The sequence below is a fragment of the Trichechus manatus genome, unplaced genomic scaffold (assembly GCF_000243295.1).
Source record: "Trichechus manatus latirostris isolate Lorelei unplaced genomic scaffold, TriManLat1.0 scaffold00168, whole genome shotgun sequence".
In the NCBI taxonomy this organism is placed as follows: Eukaryota; Metazoa; Chordata; class Mammalia; order Sirenia; family Trichechidae; genus Trichechus; species Trichechus manatus.
In genome coordinates, this window is record NW_004444104.1 from 3,199,485 (window position 1) to 3,217,072 (window position 17,588).

Sequence of the window (17,588 nt, forward strand, 5' to 3'; positions counted from 1 at the left end):
TAATTACTAAACTAACAATACCACACTCTGATGAATTATTTTACCCTATTGAAATGACAGATGCCTCTGACTGAAGCTAACATCTTAAGCCCCCATCTGTTATTGGCATTTTGATGTGGCTAAATAAGTTTTTGATTGCGTTTTTCAGAAACTACTCTGTGCGGTTATATACTGAAGGAAAAATAAGGGTAGCTCAAAGACTTGTCCTTGGAAAAATTATGAAGTGGGCAAAAGTTCTGTGTCCATGTCTTTTCCTGCCTACCTTGTGCATTTATCAACATCGACAGCCCCTTGGCTGATAGCACCCTGTGATTGTTACCTTGTCTATGTACAGCCATTGCTTGCCCACGTGTCATAATGTGCGCTTACCCTACAGCTTCCTGCTCTTGTCTGGAGAGAATCATTCCTGCCCGCTAGGTTTTTAATGTTTTTTAAACAACCTCATGAAAATAGCATTTTAATTTAGTTTTTTTTTCTGAAAACAAATCACTGTAGTGCTAAAGTTGAGACATTCAGGATGACTCAAGCAGATGTTCTGTGTCCTCATTGAAGTTTAACATTGGGGAGCCCCGGTCAAGTACAAACTTCCTCTTTATTTGTTTAGCTCCTTATTTTATGATTCCCTATTCCCCTTTGGAATCCTTAATGTGCCTTTATGGGAAGCTTTATTTTTCCATATGTACCTACTTCTGCCATTTTGAAGTCCTCAGTCATTTAGATCTGGGAGTAAGTTGATGCGTTGCCATCCTTCCGCCAAATCTTCTGGAACAAGTCATTGAAATGTAATTTCGTCTTGGATGTAGTTCCTTTTCTTTAGTGCTGATGGAAATTATAACGTAGTTTCCTCCTGAACAAAATACTTTTTAAAATGTTACATTATATTCAGTCAGGATCTTTCTTTTCAACATACAATTAAGTTTTATTTCAAAAGTAATCTGAAAGTAGTAGGAAGTTTTCTGTAGCAAAAGAATTTCTAATGTTTGTGAATGTTCTCAGTACTGCCTGATTGCCCCTCCATAAAAGGGTTTGAGCTTGTGGACTGCCTAGAGGCAGGGGGCTTCTGACCCTGGGATTAGAACGAGGGGATTAAGGCAATCAAGGGGGAACGCCACCCCATGTGAGGCCAATTTAATGTATACAAACTGTGAATTTAAACAGGATTGTCCTTCACAGCATATTCATGCCAGAACACACATAATTCATTGTTGTTAGCTACTGTCAAGTTAATTCCGACTCATAGAGACCCTATGTACAACTGAACGAAAAACTGCCTAACCCTGTGCCATCCTCACAAAAAATGCTATGCTTGAGCCCATCATTGCAGGCACTGTGTTAATCCATCTCATTAAGGGTCTTCCACTTTTTCACTGATTCTGTGCTTCACCAAGCATGATGTCCTTCTCCAGAGATTGGTCCCTCTTGATCATATGTCTGAAGTACGTGAGATGAAGTCTCGCCATCCGCACTTCTAAGGAGCATTCTGGCTATACTTCTTCCAAGACAGATTTGTTTGTCCTTCTGACAATCCAACATTCTTCGCCAACAACATAATTTAAATGTGTCAATTCTTTTTTGGTCTTCCTTATTCATTGTCCAGCTTTCAAATGCACATGAGGCAATTGAAAGTATCATGACTTGGATCAGGCATACCTTAGTCGGCAAAGTGACATTGTTGCTTTTTTACCACATTTAAGAGAACTTTTTTTTTTTTTTTTGGGTGGGGAGTTGGGGGGATCCCTGATGGCACAGTGGTTAAGCATTCCACTGCTAACCAGAAGGTCGACAGTTCGAATCCACCAGCTGCTCCTTGGAAACCCTGTGGGCCAGTTCTACCCTGTCTTGTAGGGTCACTATGAGTTGAAATCGACTTGACAGGTTTGGTTTTTTGGTTTAAGAGGTCTTTTGCAGCAGATTTGCCTAGTACAGTATGTCATTTGATTTCTTGACTGCTGCTTCCATGGGCATTGATTGTGGATCCAAGTAAAACGAAATCCTTGACAACTTCAGTATTTTCTCCATTTATCATGATGTTGTGTATTGGTCCAGTTGTGAGGATTTTCATTTTCTTTAGGCTGAGGTGTAATCCATAGTGAAGGCCGAAGTCTTTGATCTTCGTCAGTAAGTGCTTCAAGTCCTCTCCACTTTCATCAAACAAGGTTGTGTCATCTGCATATCACAGGTTGTTAATGAGTCCTCCTCCAATCCTGATGCCACATTCTTCTTCATATAGTCCAGCTTTTCAGATTATTTTCTCAGCAAACAGATCGAATAAGGATGGTGAAAGGATACCATTCTGGCACACACCTTTTCTGACTATTTGCTCAGCATACAGATTGAATGAGTACGGTGAAAAGATACAACTCTGACCCACACATTTCCTGACTTTAAACAACACAGTATCCCCTTGTTCTGTTCGAACAACTGACTCTTGGTCTATGTACAGGTTCCACATGAGCACAATTAAGTGTTCTGGAATTCCCATTCTTCACTGTGTTATCCATAATATGTTATGGTCCACACAGTGGAATGCCTTTGTATAGTCAATAAAACACAGGTAAGCATCTTTCTGGTATTCTCTGCTTTCCCCCAAGATCCATCTGACATCAGCAATGATATCCTTCGTTCCACATCCTCTTCTGAATCTGGCTTGAATTTCTAGCAGTTCCCTGTCACTGTACTACTGCAAACATTTTTTATTTATCTTCAGCATAGTTTTATTTGCATCAATATTAATGATATTGTTTGATAATTTCCGCATTCCATTGGATTACCTTTCTGGAAAAGGCACATATATGGGTCTCTTCCAGTCAGTTAACCAGCCAGATAATTGTCTTCTAAATTTCTTGGCATAGGTGAGTGAGTGCTTCCAGCGTTGAATCCATTTGTTAAAATATCTCAATTAATATTTCGTCAATTCCTAGATATTTGTTTTTTGCCAGTGCCTTCAGTGCAGCTTAGACTACTTCCTTCAGTACCATTAGTTCTTCATCATATGCTGCCTCCTAAAATGGTTGAACATCGACCAATTCCTTTTGGTGCAGTGACTTTGTATCTTTCCATCTTCTTTGGATGCTTCCTGCGTTATTCAGTATTTTGTTCATATAATCCTTCAATATTGCAACTCAAGGCTTGAGTTTTCTTTTCAGTTCTTTTAGCTTGAATAATGCCAAATGTGTTCTTCCCTTTTGGTTTTCTAACTCCAGGTCTTTGCACATTTCCTTATAATACTTTACTTTGTCTTCTCAATCACCCTTTGAAATCTTTGTTCAGCTCTTTTACTTCATCATTTCTTCCTTTCGCTTTAGCTACTCTGTGTCCAAGAGCAAGTTTCAGAGCCTCTCCTGACATCCATTTTGGTCATTTTTTTTTCTTATTTTTCTTTTTAATGACCTTTTGCTTTCTTCATGTATGATGTCCTTGATGTCATCCTACAACTTGTCTAGTCTTCAGTCATTAGTGTTCAATGCGTCAAATCTGTTCTTGAGATGGTCTCTAAATTTAGGTGAAGTATACTCAAGGTTGTGCTTTGGGACTCATGGACTTGTTCCAATTTTCTTCAGCTTCAACTTGAACTTGCACGTGAGCAATTGATGGTCTGTTCTAAAGTCAGCCCTGGCCTTGTTCTGATTGATGATATTGAGCTTTTCCATCATCTCTTTCCACAGATGTAGTCAATCTGACTCCTGTGTATTCCATCTGGTGAGGTCCACATGTATAGTCATCGTTTATGTTGTTGAAAAAAGGTATTTGTAACGAAGAAGTCATTGGTCTTACAAAATTCTATCATGCCATCTCTGGCATCATTTCTATCATCAAGGCCGTATTTTCCAGCTACCAATCCTTCTTTGTTTCCAGCTTTTGCATTCCAATCACCAGTACTTATCAATGCATCTTGATTGTATGTTTGCTCAATTTCAGACTGCAGAAGTTGGTAAAAATATTCAATTTCTTTATCTTTGGCCTTAGTGGTTTGGTGCATAAATTTGAATAATAATCATATTAACTGCTGTCCCTCATAAGTATATGAATATATCCTATCACTGACAGTGCTGTATTTCAGAATAGATCTACAAAACAAAAATGAAGTCTCATTTTCCTGCCTCTAGCTCAATGTTCAAACTTTTGGGGACCTTTGTGAAATAAGATACACAAGACAAAACCGCTAAAGAGGAGGATGAGCAAATATGATTGAGGTTATTCCACAAAGACCTTCTACCCCAAATTGGACTCATTTATTTTATTAGAATATTGCTGGCTCTTTATTTCAAACTGCAAAACCATTAAATTCCTATCAACTTAGTATCAGTTAGCTTCTCATTTATTATGTCACAGTAAAATATGTGTTTGGGTAGAGACTCATTCCCACTGTAATTTTCTTTCCTTCAGTTCAGCCTGTTGCCTTCCTTTAATAATTAAGACCCTTTTTCTTTTGCTGTTCGTGCTTTTGTTATTATATCAGATAAATCCATTGTTAAAAGCCTTGCCCCTGCATTTTCTTCTAAGATTTCTGTGGTTTTAGTTTTCGCATTTAGGTCCTTAATTCATTTTGGATTTATTTTTGTGTATAGTGTGAGGCATGGATCCTGTTTCATTTTTCTACATGTTGTTCTTAGGTGCCATCAAGTCAGTTCCGACTCATAGCAACCCTGTGTACAACAGAATGAAATGTTGCCTAGTCCTGTGCCATCCTCAAAATTGTTGCTATGTTCGAGCCCATTGTTGCAGCCACTGTGTCAATCCCTCTCTTTTTCGCTGACCCTCTACTTTACCAAGCATGATGTCCTTCTTCAGGGACTGATCCCCCCTGATAACATGTCCAGAGTACGTGAGATGAAGCCTCACCATCTTTGCTTCTGGCTGTACTTCTTCCAAGACAGATTTGTTCATTCTTCTGGAAGTCCATGATATATTCAATATTCTTCACCAACACCATAATTCAAAGGCATCAGTTCGTCTTCAGTGTTCCTTATTCATTGTCCAGCTTTCACATGCATATGCGGTGATTGAAAAATACCATGGCTTGGATCAGGCACACTTTGATGTTCATTCTGTGTGTAGATCCAGACATTTTCCCAACACCATTTATTGAAAAGACTCTTCTTTCTCTATTGAGTGGACTTAGCATCCTTGTCAAAAATCAGCTGATCATATGTATGGGTGTATGTTTACTTCTGGACCCGCTCTCCTAGTCAGTTGATTTTGTGTCTATTATTATGCCAGTATCAGGCTATTTTGGTTAATGTAGCTGTATAATATGTTTTGAGATCAGGAAGTGTGAGTCCTCCTACTTTGTTCTTCTTCAAAATTCCTTTAGCTATTTGAGGCTTCTATAATTAAGATCCTGTAGAATGCATTAACCTAAATAGAATCTTATGAAAATTACCATTTCACATCCAGTAGCTTGTTTGGGTAAAATAATGATTATTCAGATTTAAAAGAAGATTTTAGATGTTCTCAAAAAACAAAAGCCAAACCAGTTGCTGTTGAGTTGACCCCGACTCATGGTGACTCCACGTGTATCAGAATAGAACTGTGCTCTGTAGGGTTTTCAATGGCTGATTTTTCTGAAGTAGATTGTTAGATCTTTCTTCTGCTAGTTGTTCTCATCAGGCCTGAAAGCTGCCCCTTTAGTGAATGGTTTTCTCAGGTTGCCTGTACAATCTAGTTTTGTCTACCTACCTTATCTGACATCTTCAGTTCATATGGAGTCCCGGACGTTTAAGATATTGGGGAAAAAAAATGATCTCTGATTTTCATTCTAAGTGATTGGCTCTTCTAAACTTTGGCTGTTATATATATATTTCAGTTTTCCTATTTGGAGAAGCTTCTGTTGGTCCATGGAGCTTGGAGCTACAACCGAGTGACCAAATGCATATTGTACTGCTTCTACAAGAACGTGGTGTTGTATATTATTGAGGTAAGAAAGGTTTAAGTTGTTTGTTTGTTTTTAATTTGAAGATGTAGCCTTTCTCAGAGGACATATTTAAGGAAATTTCAAGAAAGGAGTTTGTTAAGTAGACTTTTTTTTGAAGATGCTACCTGTGAAATAAACAGCCCCCTTTGAACCTGGGTATACCTCCCAAATCAAAGTCCTCATGCTGAAGCAGCAGCACCAGAAGTCTTCAGCCTTCTCTCCTATGGACCATGACCTCCTTCCACGCTCTAACCCTGGTAGATGGATAAAGTCACCCTTGATCGCAGAGCTCCTCTGTGCCTGCCCTCTTGCCTGTTGCTGTAACTGACACCCTCCTCCTCCGGGGGGTTGGGGAGTCAGAGCCTGGGCAGCAGATACTGATGCCCTTTTGTGGTCAGTGGAGGACTCTAGGCAACCTGGTTATTTTTTCTTTACTAGAATGAACACAGTGGTTAAACCCTTGACTACTAACCGGAAGGTTGGCGGTTCAAAGCCACCAGCTGCTCTGTGGGAAAAAAGACCTGGCAATCTTTTCCCATAAAGATTACAGCCTAGGAAACCCTGTGGGGCAGTTCTGCTCTGTCATATAGGGTCATTGATAGTTGGAATCGACATGACAGTGCACAACAACAACAGGAAAATGAACGTGGTGCTATTTTGTGTTATATTTATCATGGAATCTATAAATTTCCTCGTTAGAATGAGCTCAGATTCTATTGTCAAACTATTTTTCAAGGTGCCGATTCAGCTAAAGGAACAGGAGAAAAGTAGTGGGCACCAAGAGTAGAGCAGACACCTTATAATTGATAGCAGTAGGAGTACCAGTTACTACCTTGTTTTCCTTTTTAAGAACAGGTCTTCTATAAAGTGGCTCTTGAGGCCATCATGACTAACGGATGTTCAGATGCAACTTCTATTTAGAAAAAGAGGAAGTAGACAGTCTTTCTGTGGAGGAACAGGAAGCCAATTATAATTTTTTATTGTGTTTAATAACTCATTCTCTTAGGGTTTATTTTGTGTCTTATTTTTCAGCCCTTGGCAAAAATAATAACCAACGCACAGATTTGATGAGGTCTTCTAAAATACACAGTTTAGATAATTTAATGAGTGGCTTGCTAATGTAACTGTGATTAATCATTTATTTACCACATTGTCTGCTCTCTCCTGCTGAATCGTTCAAGTCAAACATAGAGATTTGTGTTACTCCTCCCATAACCGAACTACTTCAGGCTGATTTTCCCACGTTGGGCAGATTGCCCACTGCACAGGCTACCCAGCCAAATGGGCAAATGGGAGCTAAAGTGTAGCCTCCATTTCTCCAATATTTAGGTGGTATGGAGCCTGCTAATTTGCACAAGGGGCACCTGCTTGCTGGGCTGTGTGCCTTGCACAGAAGGTGTCTCTTCCTGGTTCTCACACAAGGGCCTTGTGGGCCAAGGCAGCCCTGATTATGGCAGGAGTTGGTACTCTTAAAGAATTTGACAGGCTATCAAAAGAGATCCGGTTAAAATCCTGAACACGGATCCATTTTTCCTAATTTGGAAGGAACCCTTTGTGTGAAATGTCCTGTCAGCTCTTATTAAACAAACGAGGTTATATCTGTAGGAAGAAAATAGCGGCAAGGTCTTGAGACATATGGAGATGTAACTGCAGATGTATTCAGTATGGTGAGGTTGCAATCAATAATAATAATTTTAAAAATCATCTATAATATGTCCATCTGTGTTGTGCAGCAGTGTTCAAATCAATCCGCTCTGGATAAGAACTTTTAGATGTTACGTGTAATGGGTTTTGTGGGTTCTATCTTCTTTCTGCCCTCATTGGTACAGTTCCCACTGGGCACTTGAAGAAACGTGTCTCCTCCCCCTTCCCTGTTGTTTGTATCTGTGAAAGGAGTAACTCCTAAGTGTCACTTCGGGTCATAGATAACTCGTGTGGTGGGCTAAAATGAAGGAATAGTGGAATCTCCATTCCTATGTGTCATTCCAAGTTTCACACGCATTTTAAGCTACTATAGCTGTTGACCTCACAAGGCTTCTTAATAACCTGGTCTTCCTCACAATCAGCAAATTACAGATAGTCTAGACTTCTTATCAAGACATTCTGCATGAAGCTCCCAGCCCCATGCCTTTCCAGAGCTTCCCAGGGACCCTTCTTAGTCATTTACGCCTACTATCTTGCCTTTTTTCCACTCTAGCTGCGGTGAGGCTGAGAAGAAGATGACCTTAGTCTGTGGGAAAAAAAAAAAAAAGAAAAGCTGTTTGGAACTAGGCTTTGAAAGTGCCTTGTGGGGGCCTCAAATTAATCTTCCAATTGTAGCTACACAGCAATTGTTACATGGTCTTCCATAAACTTCCTTTTAAAATATTCTTAAAATTTTTTTTTTTTTTTTTTTTTAATGGAAGGAAGTCTCCATTGCTCTACGCGCAATTTTCTATTTAGTATTTCTAGGAGATATAAATTTGAAAACCAAGTAACACAAAATTCTGACTGTGCTTAGACTATCCGAGTACTCGCTCAGACGTGTCCACTTTTGCCACGTAGGTGCTGTGGCATCAACGTGCGCTTTAAATGTCATATTCCAAACAGAAAAGCACTGCTTGCATGCTACTTTAGTATGTTTTCAACTATAAGATTTGCTCATTGCAAGGCGTGCTTATGCTTTCTAAAGGTAACGTTATAATTAATTACTTAAGTGGGAATGAATTGAGTGTATTATTTCTCTTAATGATATCCTTGTTACAAGGGGAAGTCCTTTGCAATAGCCAATATGTTCTCATCTTAAATGCCCTCTCATACAAGTAACTACCAGGTTTTGTTTTTATACTTAGTTATTAAAAATGTAGCCTAAAAACAATTCAGAAAATTTAAAAAACTACACATACATGCACACACACATATACCTCATAGTCTTAGCCATTACTATGAGGATCTTGAAATGATTTGAATTGTCCATAAAAACTGCTTGGAACAGCCATAGGCCTGTGATGTAATGTAATCTACTCACTGGGTGTCCTAACCTATCAAATTGGAATACATGGATATATTCTCAGGGCAGTATGGAACACAAGCAGAAAGTTCTCTTCACGCTCAACCCCATCCTCTGCTCTCCTCTGCAATCCCATTGTGTATATTCTGTTCTCACCTTTTTCTATGTATTTATGGCAATGTGTACAAATATGAACAAATGGATGTTTTTGCATAAATGTCATCATGTTGTGGTATGTGTTCAGTAATTTACGTTTTACTTAACAGTGTATCTTGGAGCTCATTCCCCACCGATTCAAAAAGATCTATTGCATGGTATTTCATGGTATGGTTCTCTACAGTCTATTTCACCATTCCGGTATGGTGGCGTAGTGGTTGAGAATAATGGCTGCTAACCAAAACGTCGGCAGTTCAGATCCACCAGGTGCTGCTTGGAAACCCTATAGGGCAGTTTTACTCTGTTCTTTAGGGTCGCTATAAGTCAGAATCGAATCGACGGCAACGGGTTTGGTGGGTTTTTTTTTTTTTTTTGGTATTGACAAACCTCAAGTCGTCTCCAGTTTCACCAACAAAAAGCCCTGTGGAATACCAGCTTTCCCTTGACACAATCCATTGATATGTCAGCAAAAAGATATTCGTCTAATTAGACCATTCTTACCATAGTGCCTTGAATGACACATACTTGTTTTATGTATTTTTATTCTTACATGAGGTATTTTGTTGTTAACAGATCTTACTTACAGCTTATTTGGTGTGCCACATAAAATTTGTTTAGGCTAAAATAAGAGAAAAGACAGTCACTCAACCCAGTTGCTTTAAGTGGTTAAAAAATGGGAACAAAATAAAGTCAGTGATTTAGTAGTGTCTCTGTTAATAAGTAGAACTGAAAATACATCTGACCTTTGTTCTCAGTCCCCACTGCTACTGTTTTAATTTAGTGCCTTTTACCTGGACAGTTACAAAAACCAAAGTTTTGTCACCTTCGACTAACTATCGTGCAGCCAGGGGGAGATTTCCAAAACGTGCATTTGGTCAATTCCAGTGCCTCGCAGTGTCTGGAACATAAGCCCTCAAAACTGTTGACAATGAGTGAATGAATGAATGACTCCCACTACCATTCTTACATCTCTTTAGGGTTCACCATTGCCTTCTAGTAAAATCCCAAACTCTTCCTTCCACTCATGACTCCTCCCTCTGTGGTCTGAGCCCTGGTTGATGCCAACCTTGACTCCCACTAGAGCCCTTCTTTTTTGTTGTTTTCAATCAGTTTTATTTAGGAATAATTAACATTCACTAAGATTCATCGTTTTTAGGTGTACAGTCCTATGAATTAAAACTGAATGGTAATCATTAGAGATTGAGAGGCAATTTTCTGTCTGCCTCTGGTAGACAAAGGCTAGAACATCACAAGCCCTAACAGATGATGATAACCAGAATGTCACAGCCCTAGTAGATGATGATCATAATGTCACAGCCCTAGTAGATGGTAACTAGAATGTCACAGTCCTAGTAGATGATGATCAGAATGTCACAGTCCTAGTAGATGATGACCAGAATGTCACAGCCCTCCTAGACGATGACCAGAATGTCACAACCCTAGTACATGATGACCAGGTTGTCACAGCCCTAGTAGATGATGACTAGAATGTCACAGCTCTGGTAGAGGATGACCAGAATGTCACAGCCCTAGTACATGATGACCAGGTTGTTACATCCCTCGTAGATGGTGACCAGAATGTCACAGCCCTAGTAGACAATAGCTAGAATGTCACAGCCCTAGTAGATGATAGTTAGAATGTCACAGCCCTAGTAGACAATGACCAGAATGCCACAGCCCTGGAAGATGATAAATAGAATGTCACAGTCCTAGGAGATGATGACCAGAATGTCACAGCCCAGGTATATAATGACCAGAATGTCCCAGCCGTAGTGGAAAATAACTAGAATGTCACTGCCCAAGTATTTGTCAAAGGTCCATCATGTGTCTTCAGAGGGATACAAAAATGTATAGACGGATCTTATGTTTTGGAGAGTTTATTGAAGATTTGAAAAACACTTTACATATAGTTTTGTTTAGTGTTAAACTAAACTTTGTGGCCTTGGCCAGATGGACCATAATTCTCTGAAGGTAAAATCCTGCTGTGGGCTAAAGTAGCCTTGACAAGCAGATTGGATTCCTGTCAGCTGACTTAAGGGAGCCACATGCCTTGTCCGTGTTTGGGGCAAGCATAGGAAGAAAATTAGCAAAAGCAAAGTGATTGGACTGGATAAGATATATGAGTGGCCAGTGAAGGTGATCTGAATAACTTGACAGGAGTTTTGTGGCTATTAGAAGGTGGAATCCCTTTTTCATTCTGGAATAGGCAAATTACATGGAAAAAGTGATTACAGAAAATTTGTTGTCAGTATGTAGGGCAGATGGGAAGCAGAGAACTTAAATGCAGTTTTTAAGCCTGTGGCATAAATCATGACCATTATGTAACTATCTTCCCATATAATTTATATGCAGAAAAGACAGAATAATTTTTTGAAACTCATTGATTTTGACAATGTGAGGAATCTGCCTGAAATGCAAAGATTGGGGGTTGTGGGTTTAGGGAAGGATTCCTATAAACTTCTGAAGTCCTAACGTGACCTCTCTGCGGTATTTCCTAAAGGGAAGGATTGAATAAATTCTTTAAACTACCTACCCTGTCTTTTTAATAAACTAGGAGTCTGTTATTTCAAAATTTTCTTAACGAAGTACATTTCCAAAGCCTAGCACTGTCAGCATTGTAAGTATTTATTAGGTGTACATTTTTTTCCATGGTTCATTCTGAACCCTTGGCAAAACGTATTTAGAACAGATAACATATTTAGTGATAATAAAACTTAAATGCAAAAAAAATAGGAGAGTGACTTAAATTTAACCTATATTTCAAAAAAGTATGATGTGGATCTATTTTAAACTTTAGTGTAACAATAAAGAAGATACGCCAAATTATCTTTGAAATAGAGATGAGACTTTGAAATTATGATGACAGCTGGTATTTCCTAATTCAGAGAATACCCATATGGATATTTCTGTGAAAAACTAGGAATTGTGTACCACTTATACAAAAAAAATTTCTATCAAGTTGATGCCGACTCATAGCGACCCCATGTGTGTCACAGTAGAACTGTGTCCACAGGGTTTTCGGTGGCCGTGACCCTTCAGAAGTAGATCCCTGGGCCTCGAACCACCAATCTTTCAATTAGTAGCTATGCACATAGCCATTTGTGCCACCTGAGAACTTCATTATGTGAAAAAGTGGGAGTTATATATCACTTACAGTGTCTTTATTCTTGACAACATCTATGAGAGATTTTAGTGTTTTCCTGGGATCATTAACTGGTATGGGAAAAAGTCCAGGGAATGAGATACATATTTAGCATGGAGGCCTGGAAATATTATCACTGAATAAGAAATAGAGAGTCTAAGACCATAGCAATATCGGCGTGAAATGAAGCCTAACCAACTGGATTTAGTTGAGAACTAGTTAAATTTTGCCAACATCTGACATGCCTGCAGGAAGCAAACAGAAAAAGCTGTGCCACATACTACTACAGGATATGAGATAAGGCCTGCCAGCATTTCATTTTCTGTGTGTCTTCAAACTAAAAAAGTAAAACGAATTATGGTTTATATGAAAAAAATTCTCAGTAAATGAGTACTATAAATTTTTTATTTCTCTGAAAATTCATGTATAGTCCCTTTTTTATTTTTTCCTGACTTTGAAAAAGTTTTGGTTTTTTCTCCATTTCTTCGTGTCTCTATTGTTGCATAGCAGTTAAAGTGCTTGGCTGCTTAACTAAAAGATTGGTGGTTTGAACCCACCAGCCACTCTGCAGGAGAAAGATGTAGCAGTCTGCTTCCATAAAGATTACAGCCTTGGAAATCCTATGGGGCAGTTCTACTCTGTCTTATAGGGTCACTATGAGTCAGAATCAACTCAACAGCAGTGGGTTTGGTTTTTTGGTATTGTTTGAAAATGATTACAGTTGAATTGCTTGTAGTAGCCATTTCTTTCATTTAGTATATGATTGACTTCTTATTTGGGGAACTTAAGTTTAATATGCAAATCTGCAGAAACTCTGCAGAGCTGGTCAGACATATTCCAGATGGGTATGTATTTCCCTATAGTAAGCCAGACTGCATTGTGAATTATGAAAGAACACAGTGACTTTGGGGTATATTTCACTTGAAGTGTTAGAATAGACAGACGATAGATGTTTTAAACTATGATAAAAAATCCCCCCTTTTGAGTATGTTTATGAATTGAATATAGCTCAGAAAAATATGTTTTGTCCTCAACACAAGGAATCTTGTTATCATAAAATACAAAATGACTGACAGCTAAGCCTGCCTCTTTTGGCCTGTGTATCTGCTTGGTCAGTTGGTTTTATGTTTCCTGATACATATTCTCTGTTTGAGGGCCTAGATTGGTAGCTGTGCACTTAATGTTGGCTTGTTCGTGGGAAACAGGTCAAAAAGCACAGTCCACACATGGGCCTTCCTGTAATGTCTGTGGCTTCCTCAAATGTGAAACCATCCATCCATTTTCTATTAAAAGCTTTATAGAAGGAGAATGGAAATCTATTTTGGTTCTTGTTACATGTGGTTTCTTTTCTCTAAATTTATTTTCAGCACTAGAGCATTCTGTAGTACAGGTACATTGTTTGGATAAATCCTAGTGTTAGAATTTTCAGCCTAACTAAAATTCATTTTAAGAACTGTTGTTACGTGCCATCAAGTCAATTCTGCCTCATCATGACCCCATGTGACAGAGTAGAACTTCCCCATAGGGTTTCCTGGGTTGTAAATCTTTATGGGAGCAGATCACCAGGGCTTTCTTCCATGGAGCTGCTGGGTGGATTCAAACTGCCAACCTTTTTGGTTAGTAGTCAAATGCTTAACTGCCACCAGAGTTCCTGGTTTTAAGAACTAGGAGAATGGTATCACGCAAATACTGTTAAATCAACAACTATGTGTCACTTACTCTATAACAGAGAGATTTCTAGATCCAGGGACACAAAAACAAGCTTTGTCCCTGCTCTCAAAGTTCCAGTCTGTTGGGAGTGGTGGGTGAATAGAGCAGGAGACATGCTCTGAGAGTTGCGGGCTCAGGGAAGTTAGTTCATGTACAGGCCTGGTGCCAAACCCGTTCCAAGAACATTCCAGTTTGCAGAGTTCATGATTACATGACTGGTTTATACTTTATCCTGGTAATTTGTTGAGCAATGATTATAATTTTAATATGCTAGAGGTAAAATTAAGGAGGCCTGGTGGTGCAGTGGTTAAAGCAATCGACTGCTAACTGAAAGGTCTGTGGTTCGAAACCAACAGCAGCTTTGCGGGAGAAAAATGGGGCAGTCTGCTTCCATAGAGATTTATAGCCTTGGAAACCCTATGGGATTGCTATGAGTCGGAACTGACTTGATGGCAGTGGGTTTGGTTTTTGGTTTTTAGAGAAAGACTTTTCATTGGGTAATTTGAGAATGTGAACTCACTAGAAATAGAAACTCCCCTTGTATCATTTGGAGTTCCTGGGTATTACAAACGCTTACCCTGCTCAGCTGCTAACCAAAAGGTTGGAGTCTACCCAGAGACACCTCGGAAAAAACGCCTGGAGATCTACTTCCAAAACATCACAGCCATTGAAAACCCTGTGGAACACAGCTCTACTCTTACACACATAGGGTCACGGTGAGTTGAAGTCAACTCAACAGCAGCTGGTTGGTTTGTATCATTTATTTCCGAGTCAAGCACTGTTGGATCCTGAGGACAAGATGAAAAAGACAGATCTTGCTCTTGGAATCTAGTAGAGAACACAGATAAGAACTCCAGAAGTTACAATACAGTGTGTTCGGTGCTGGCGTAGAGGAAGACAGCGTTTGGTGAAAACTCTTTGAAGTTGCGCTTTATAGCCTTGGTGGGTCAGGGCCTCAGGTCTGCAGGGTGGAGTGAGTTAAGACATGCAGTGTGAGTAGGAATTGAGCTGATGAAGAGGTCAGGAGGAGAGGGTCTTGTCAGTGTGCCAGAAAGAGTCAAGCACCTGTCTTTGCCTCCCTACCCTCTCTGTTGACTCCAGCTCTGTGATAAACGTCGGAAGTCAGCCCTGCCCTCAAGTGAACAACAGGGAAGAAGCGAGGTTTGCAGGGTTTTATATTTCAGTCAGAGGATGGCTGCAGAACGAGTTAGGCATGTGTTAGAAACATACTCGGAAAGCCTAGCTGGTTGCTGCTACTTGACAGAGGTGGGAGTTTACTAGCAAAAGTTCTGGGAAAGGCGAGGTTGTTATAAAGCCAGAGAAAAGTCAGCAGTCTGGAGGGATTCTCCTATATGATACACAATCACTGTGAACTTTATAAAAGTAGACCCTTACTGCGTTTTACACGTGACAGTATATGCTTTTTAATGATGTTTTTACAACTGCCTTATCTAAAAGGATCATCATAAAGATCCAACATTAACAATACATATATTTAGGCATTGATGGTTTAAAAATTGAACCTCTGAAACTCCATAAAATGTTTACATCTCCCTGAAAAAAACAAAAAAAGTGCAAGTCCAGAAACAAAATTGATGTAGAGAACAACTTGGTTGGTTTGTCATTTATCCTCCTTATCCAAGTCGAGCACTGTTGAGTCTTGAGGTCACTATGAACAAGACAACAGATCCTGCTCTTGGAGTCTAGTAGGGAACACAGATGAGAACTCCAGCAGTTACAATACAGTGTGTTCTCTGCTGGCGTAGAGGAAGACAGCTTTTGATGAGAACTCTTAGAAGTAGTGCTTTACAGCCTTGGTGGGTCAGGGCTCTGAAACCTTGAGAGATGTGTTCTGTGCTGGAGTGACTCTCCGTATGTAGAAGGTCCATTCTTCTTCCCCACTCCTGTTACTACAGCAGAAATGAATAAAAGACTGTCAAGGGAGTCCAGCTCATTTCGCCTCTTGTGTTAACTCACATATCCCAACTTGCTTTTCTTCCTTAAGATCCCATTGCGTTCATAGGCAGTGCCCAGTAGTTTAGTACCGATTGCTTGTAAGGTTAGTGTTATTTTTATTTATCAGATTATGATGACTTTTCTAAGCTCAGGGACTATTTCTTTACTTTTTGTCCCATGTCCCCTACAGGACTGAGTATACAGTGTTCAATACACTGATGATCCATTGACTACATTTTAGTAGAGGCAGACATGGAAGAATTTACTGAACTTCTTGGCCTTTTTTTTTTTTTTTTTTTGAGGATATATAAGATGATGGTTGTTGTGTGCCATTGAGTCAATTCCAACTTATAGCAACTCCATGTGACAGAGTAGAACTGCCCCATAGGCTTTCCAAGGCCATAATCTTTATGGGAGCAGACTGCTACGTCATTCTCCCATAGAAGGGCTGGTGGATTCAAATCACCTACCTTTCAGTTAGCAGCCAAGCTCTTAAGCGTTGCACCCTCTGGGCTCCTTATAAGAAGATTACATTCCTGGGGCATATGTATGTGTGTGTGTGTGTGTGTGTGTGTATATAAACCTGTTGCGGTCGAGTCGATTCCGACTCATAGCAACCCTCTAGGACAGAGTGTAACTGCGGCATAGAGTTTCCAAGGAGCGGCTGGTAGGTTCAAATTGCTGACCTTTTGGTTAGCAGCTGTAGCTCTTAACCACTACACCATATATATGTATATATATACGTGTGTGTGTGTGTGTCACACATATATACATGTATATGTATATTAGTTTATATATATATATTAATTTATATGTATATATATATTTATGTATATTTTATCAAACCCCAAACCAAATCCTTTGCAATCAAGTTAATGCTAACTCATAGGGACCCTATAGGAAAGAGTAGAACTGCCCCGTAGGCTTTCCAAGGCTGTAATCTTTACAGCAGCAGATTGCCATATCTTTCTCCTGCAGAGTGGCTGGTAGGTTCAAACCGTGACCTTTTGGTCGGCAGCTGAACACTTAACCACTGCACTTCCAGGGCTCCTTGTATATTACATATATATATTTGGAGCCCTGATGGCACAGTGGTTAAGAGCTTGGCTGCTAACCAAACGGTCAACAGTTCAAATCCACCAGCCACTCCTTGGAAACCCTATGGGACAGTTCTACTCTGTCCTGTAGGGTTGCTATGAGTCAGAATTGACTCAATGGCAACAGGTTTTTGTTTTTCGTTTTTTGTTTTTTTTTGGTTATATGTATATTTATACATATTACTATATCATTTGCCTTTCGTTTTAGGAAATGCCTTTCTTATCTAACTTAAATCTTTCCTGGCACAATTTTCAAATACTTACACCCTCTAAGGATAGTTTTGATCTTGTTCTTCAAACACATGCCTACCTTCCTTTAACTTTTGTTTTGGCCGAAATTCTCAAATAGGTTTTCACCCTTGTGAATTTGATTTTACCAATTAAGTTTTTTCTGTTTTTTTCTTTCCTGTTATTTAGTTTAGAATGTTTTCTGAATGTCTTTCTGTTCTTTCTTCTGCCAGCAGAGACCTCGTTTCCTAAGACTTTGAAATCAGACTTCCTTTAATTTTTTAAAAATTTCGTGAAAGTATATGGGGACAAATATGCTAGATCATGTCTGTCCCTCAATTTTTATAAGCACTGCTAATAACTGAAAGGTTGGCAGTTCAAAATCCACCCAGAGAC

The 17,588-nt window shown here is 39.3% G+C and overlaps 1 protein-coding gene across 2 annotated transcripts in view; it reads left to right on the forward strand.

The window, feature by feature from the left end:
- Nucleotides 1-17,588, forward strand: part of LOC101344421 (phospholipid-transporting ATPase IB) — a 685,896-nt gene that overhangs the window by 402,701 nt on the left and 265,607 nt on the right. For both annotated transcript variants that reach the window (XM_023740920.1, XM_004386566.1), the window contains exon 26: nt 5,807-5,917. In XM_023740920.1, coding sequence (XP_023596688.1) covers nt 5,807-5,917 — 111 coding nt within the window. The remainder of the gene's footprint in view (nt 1-5,806; nt 5,918-17,588) is intronic.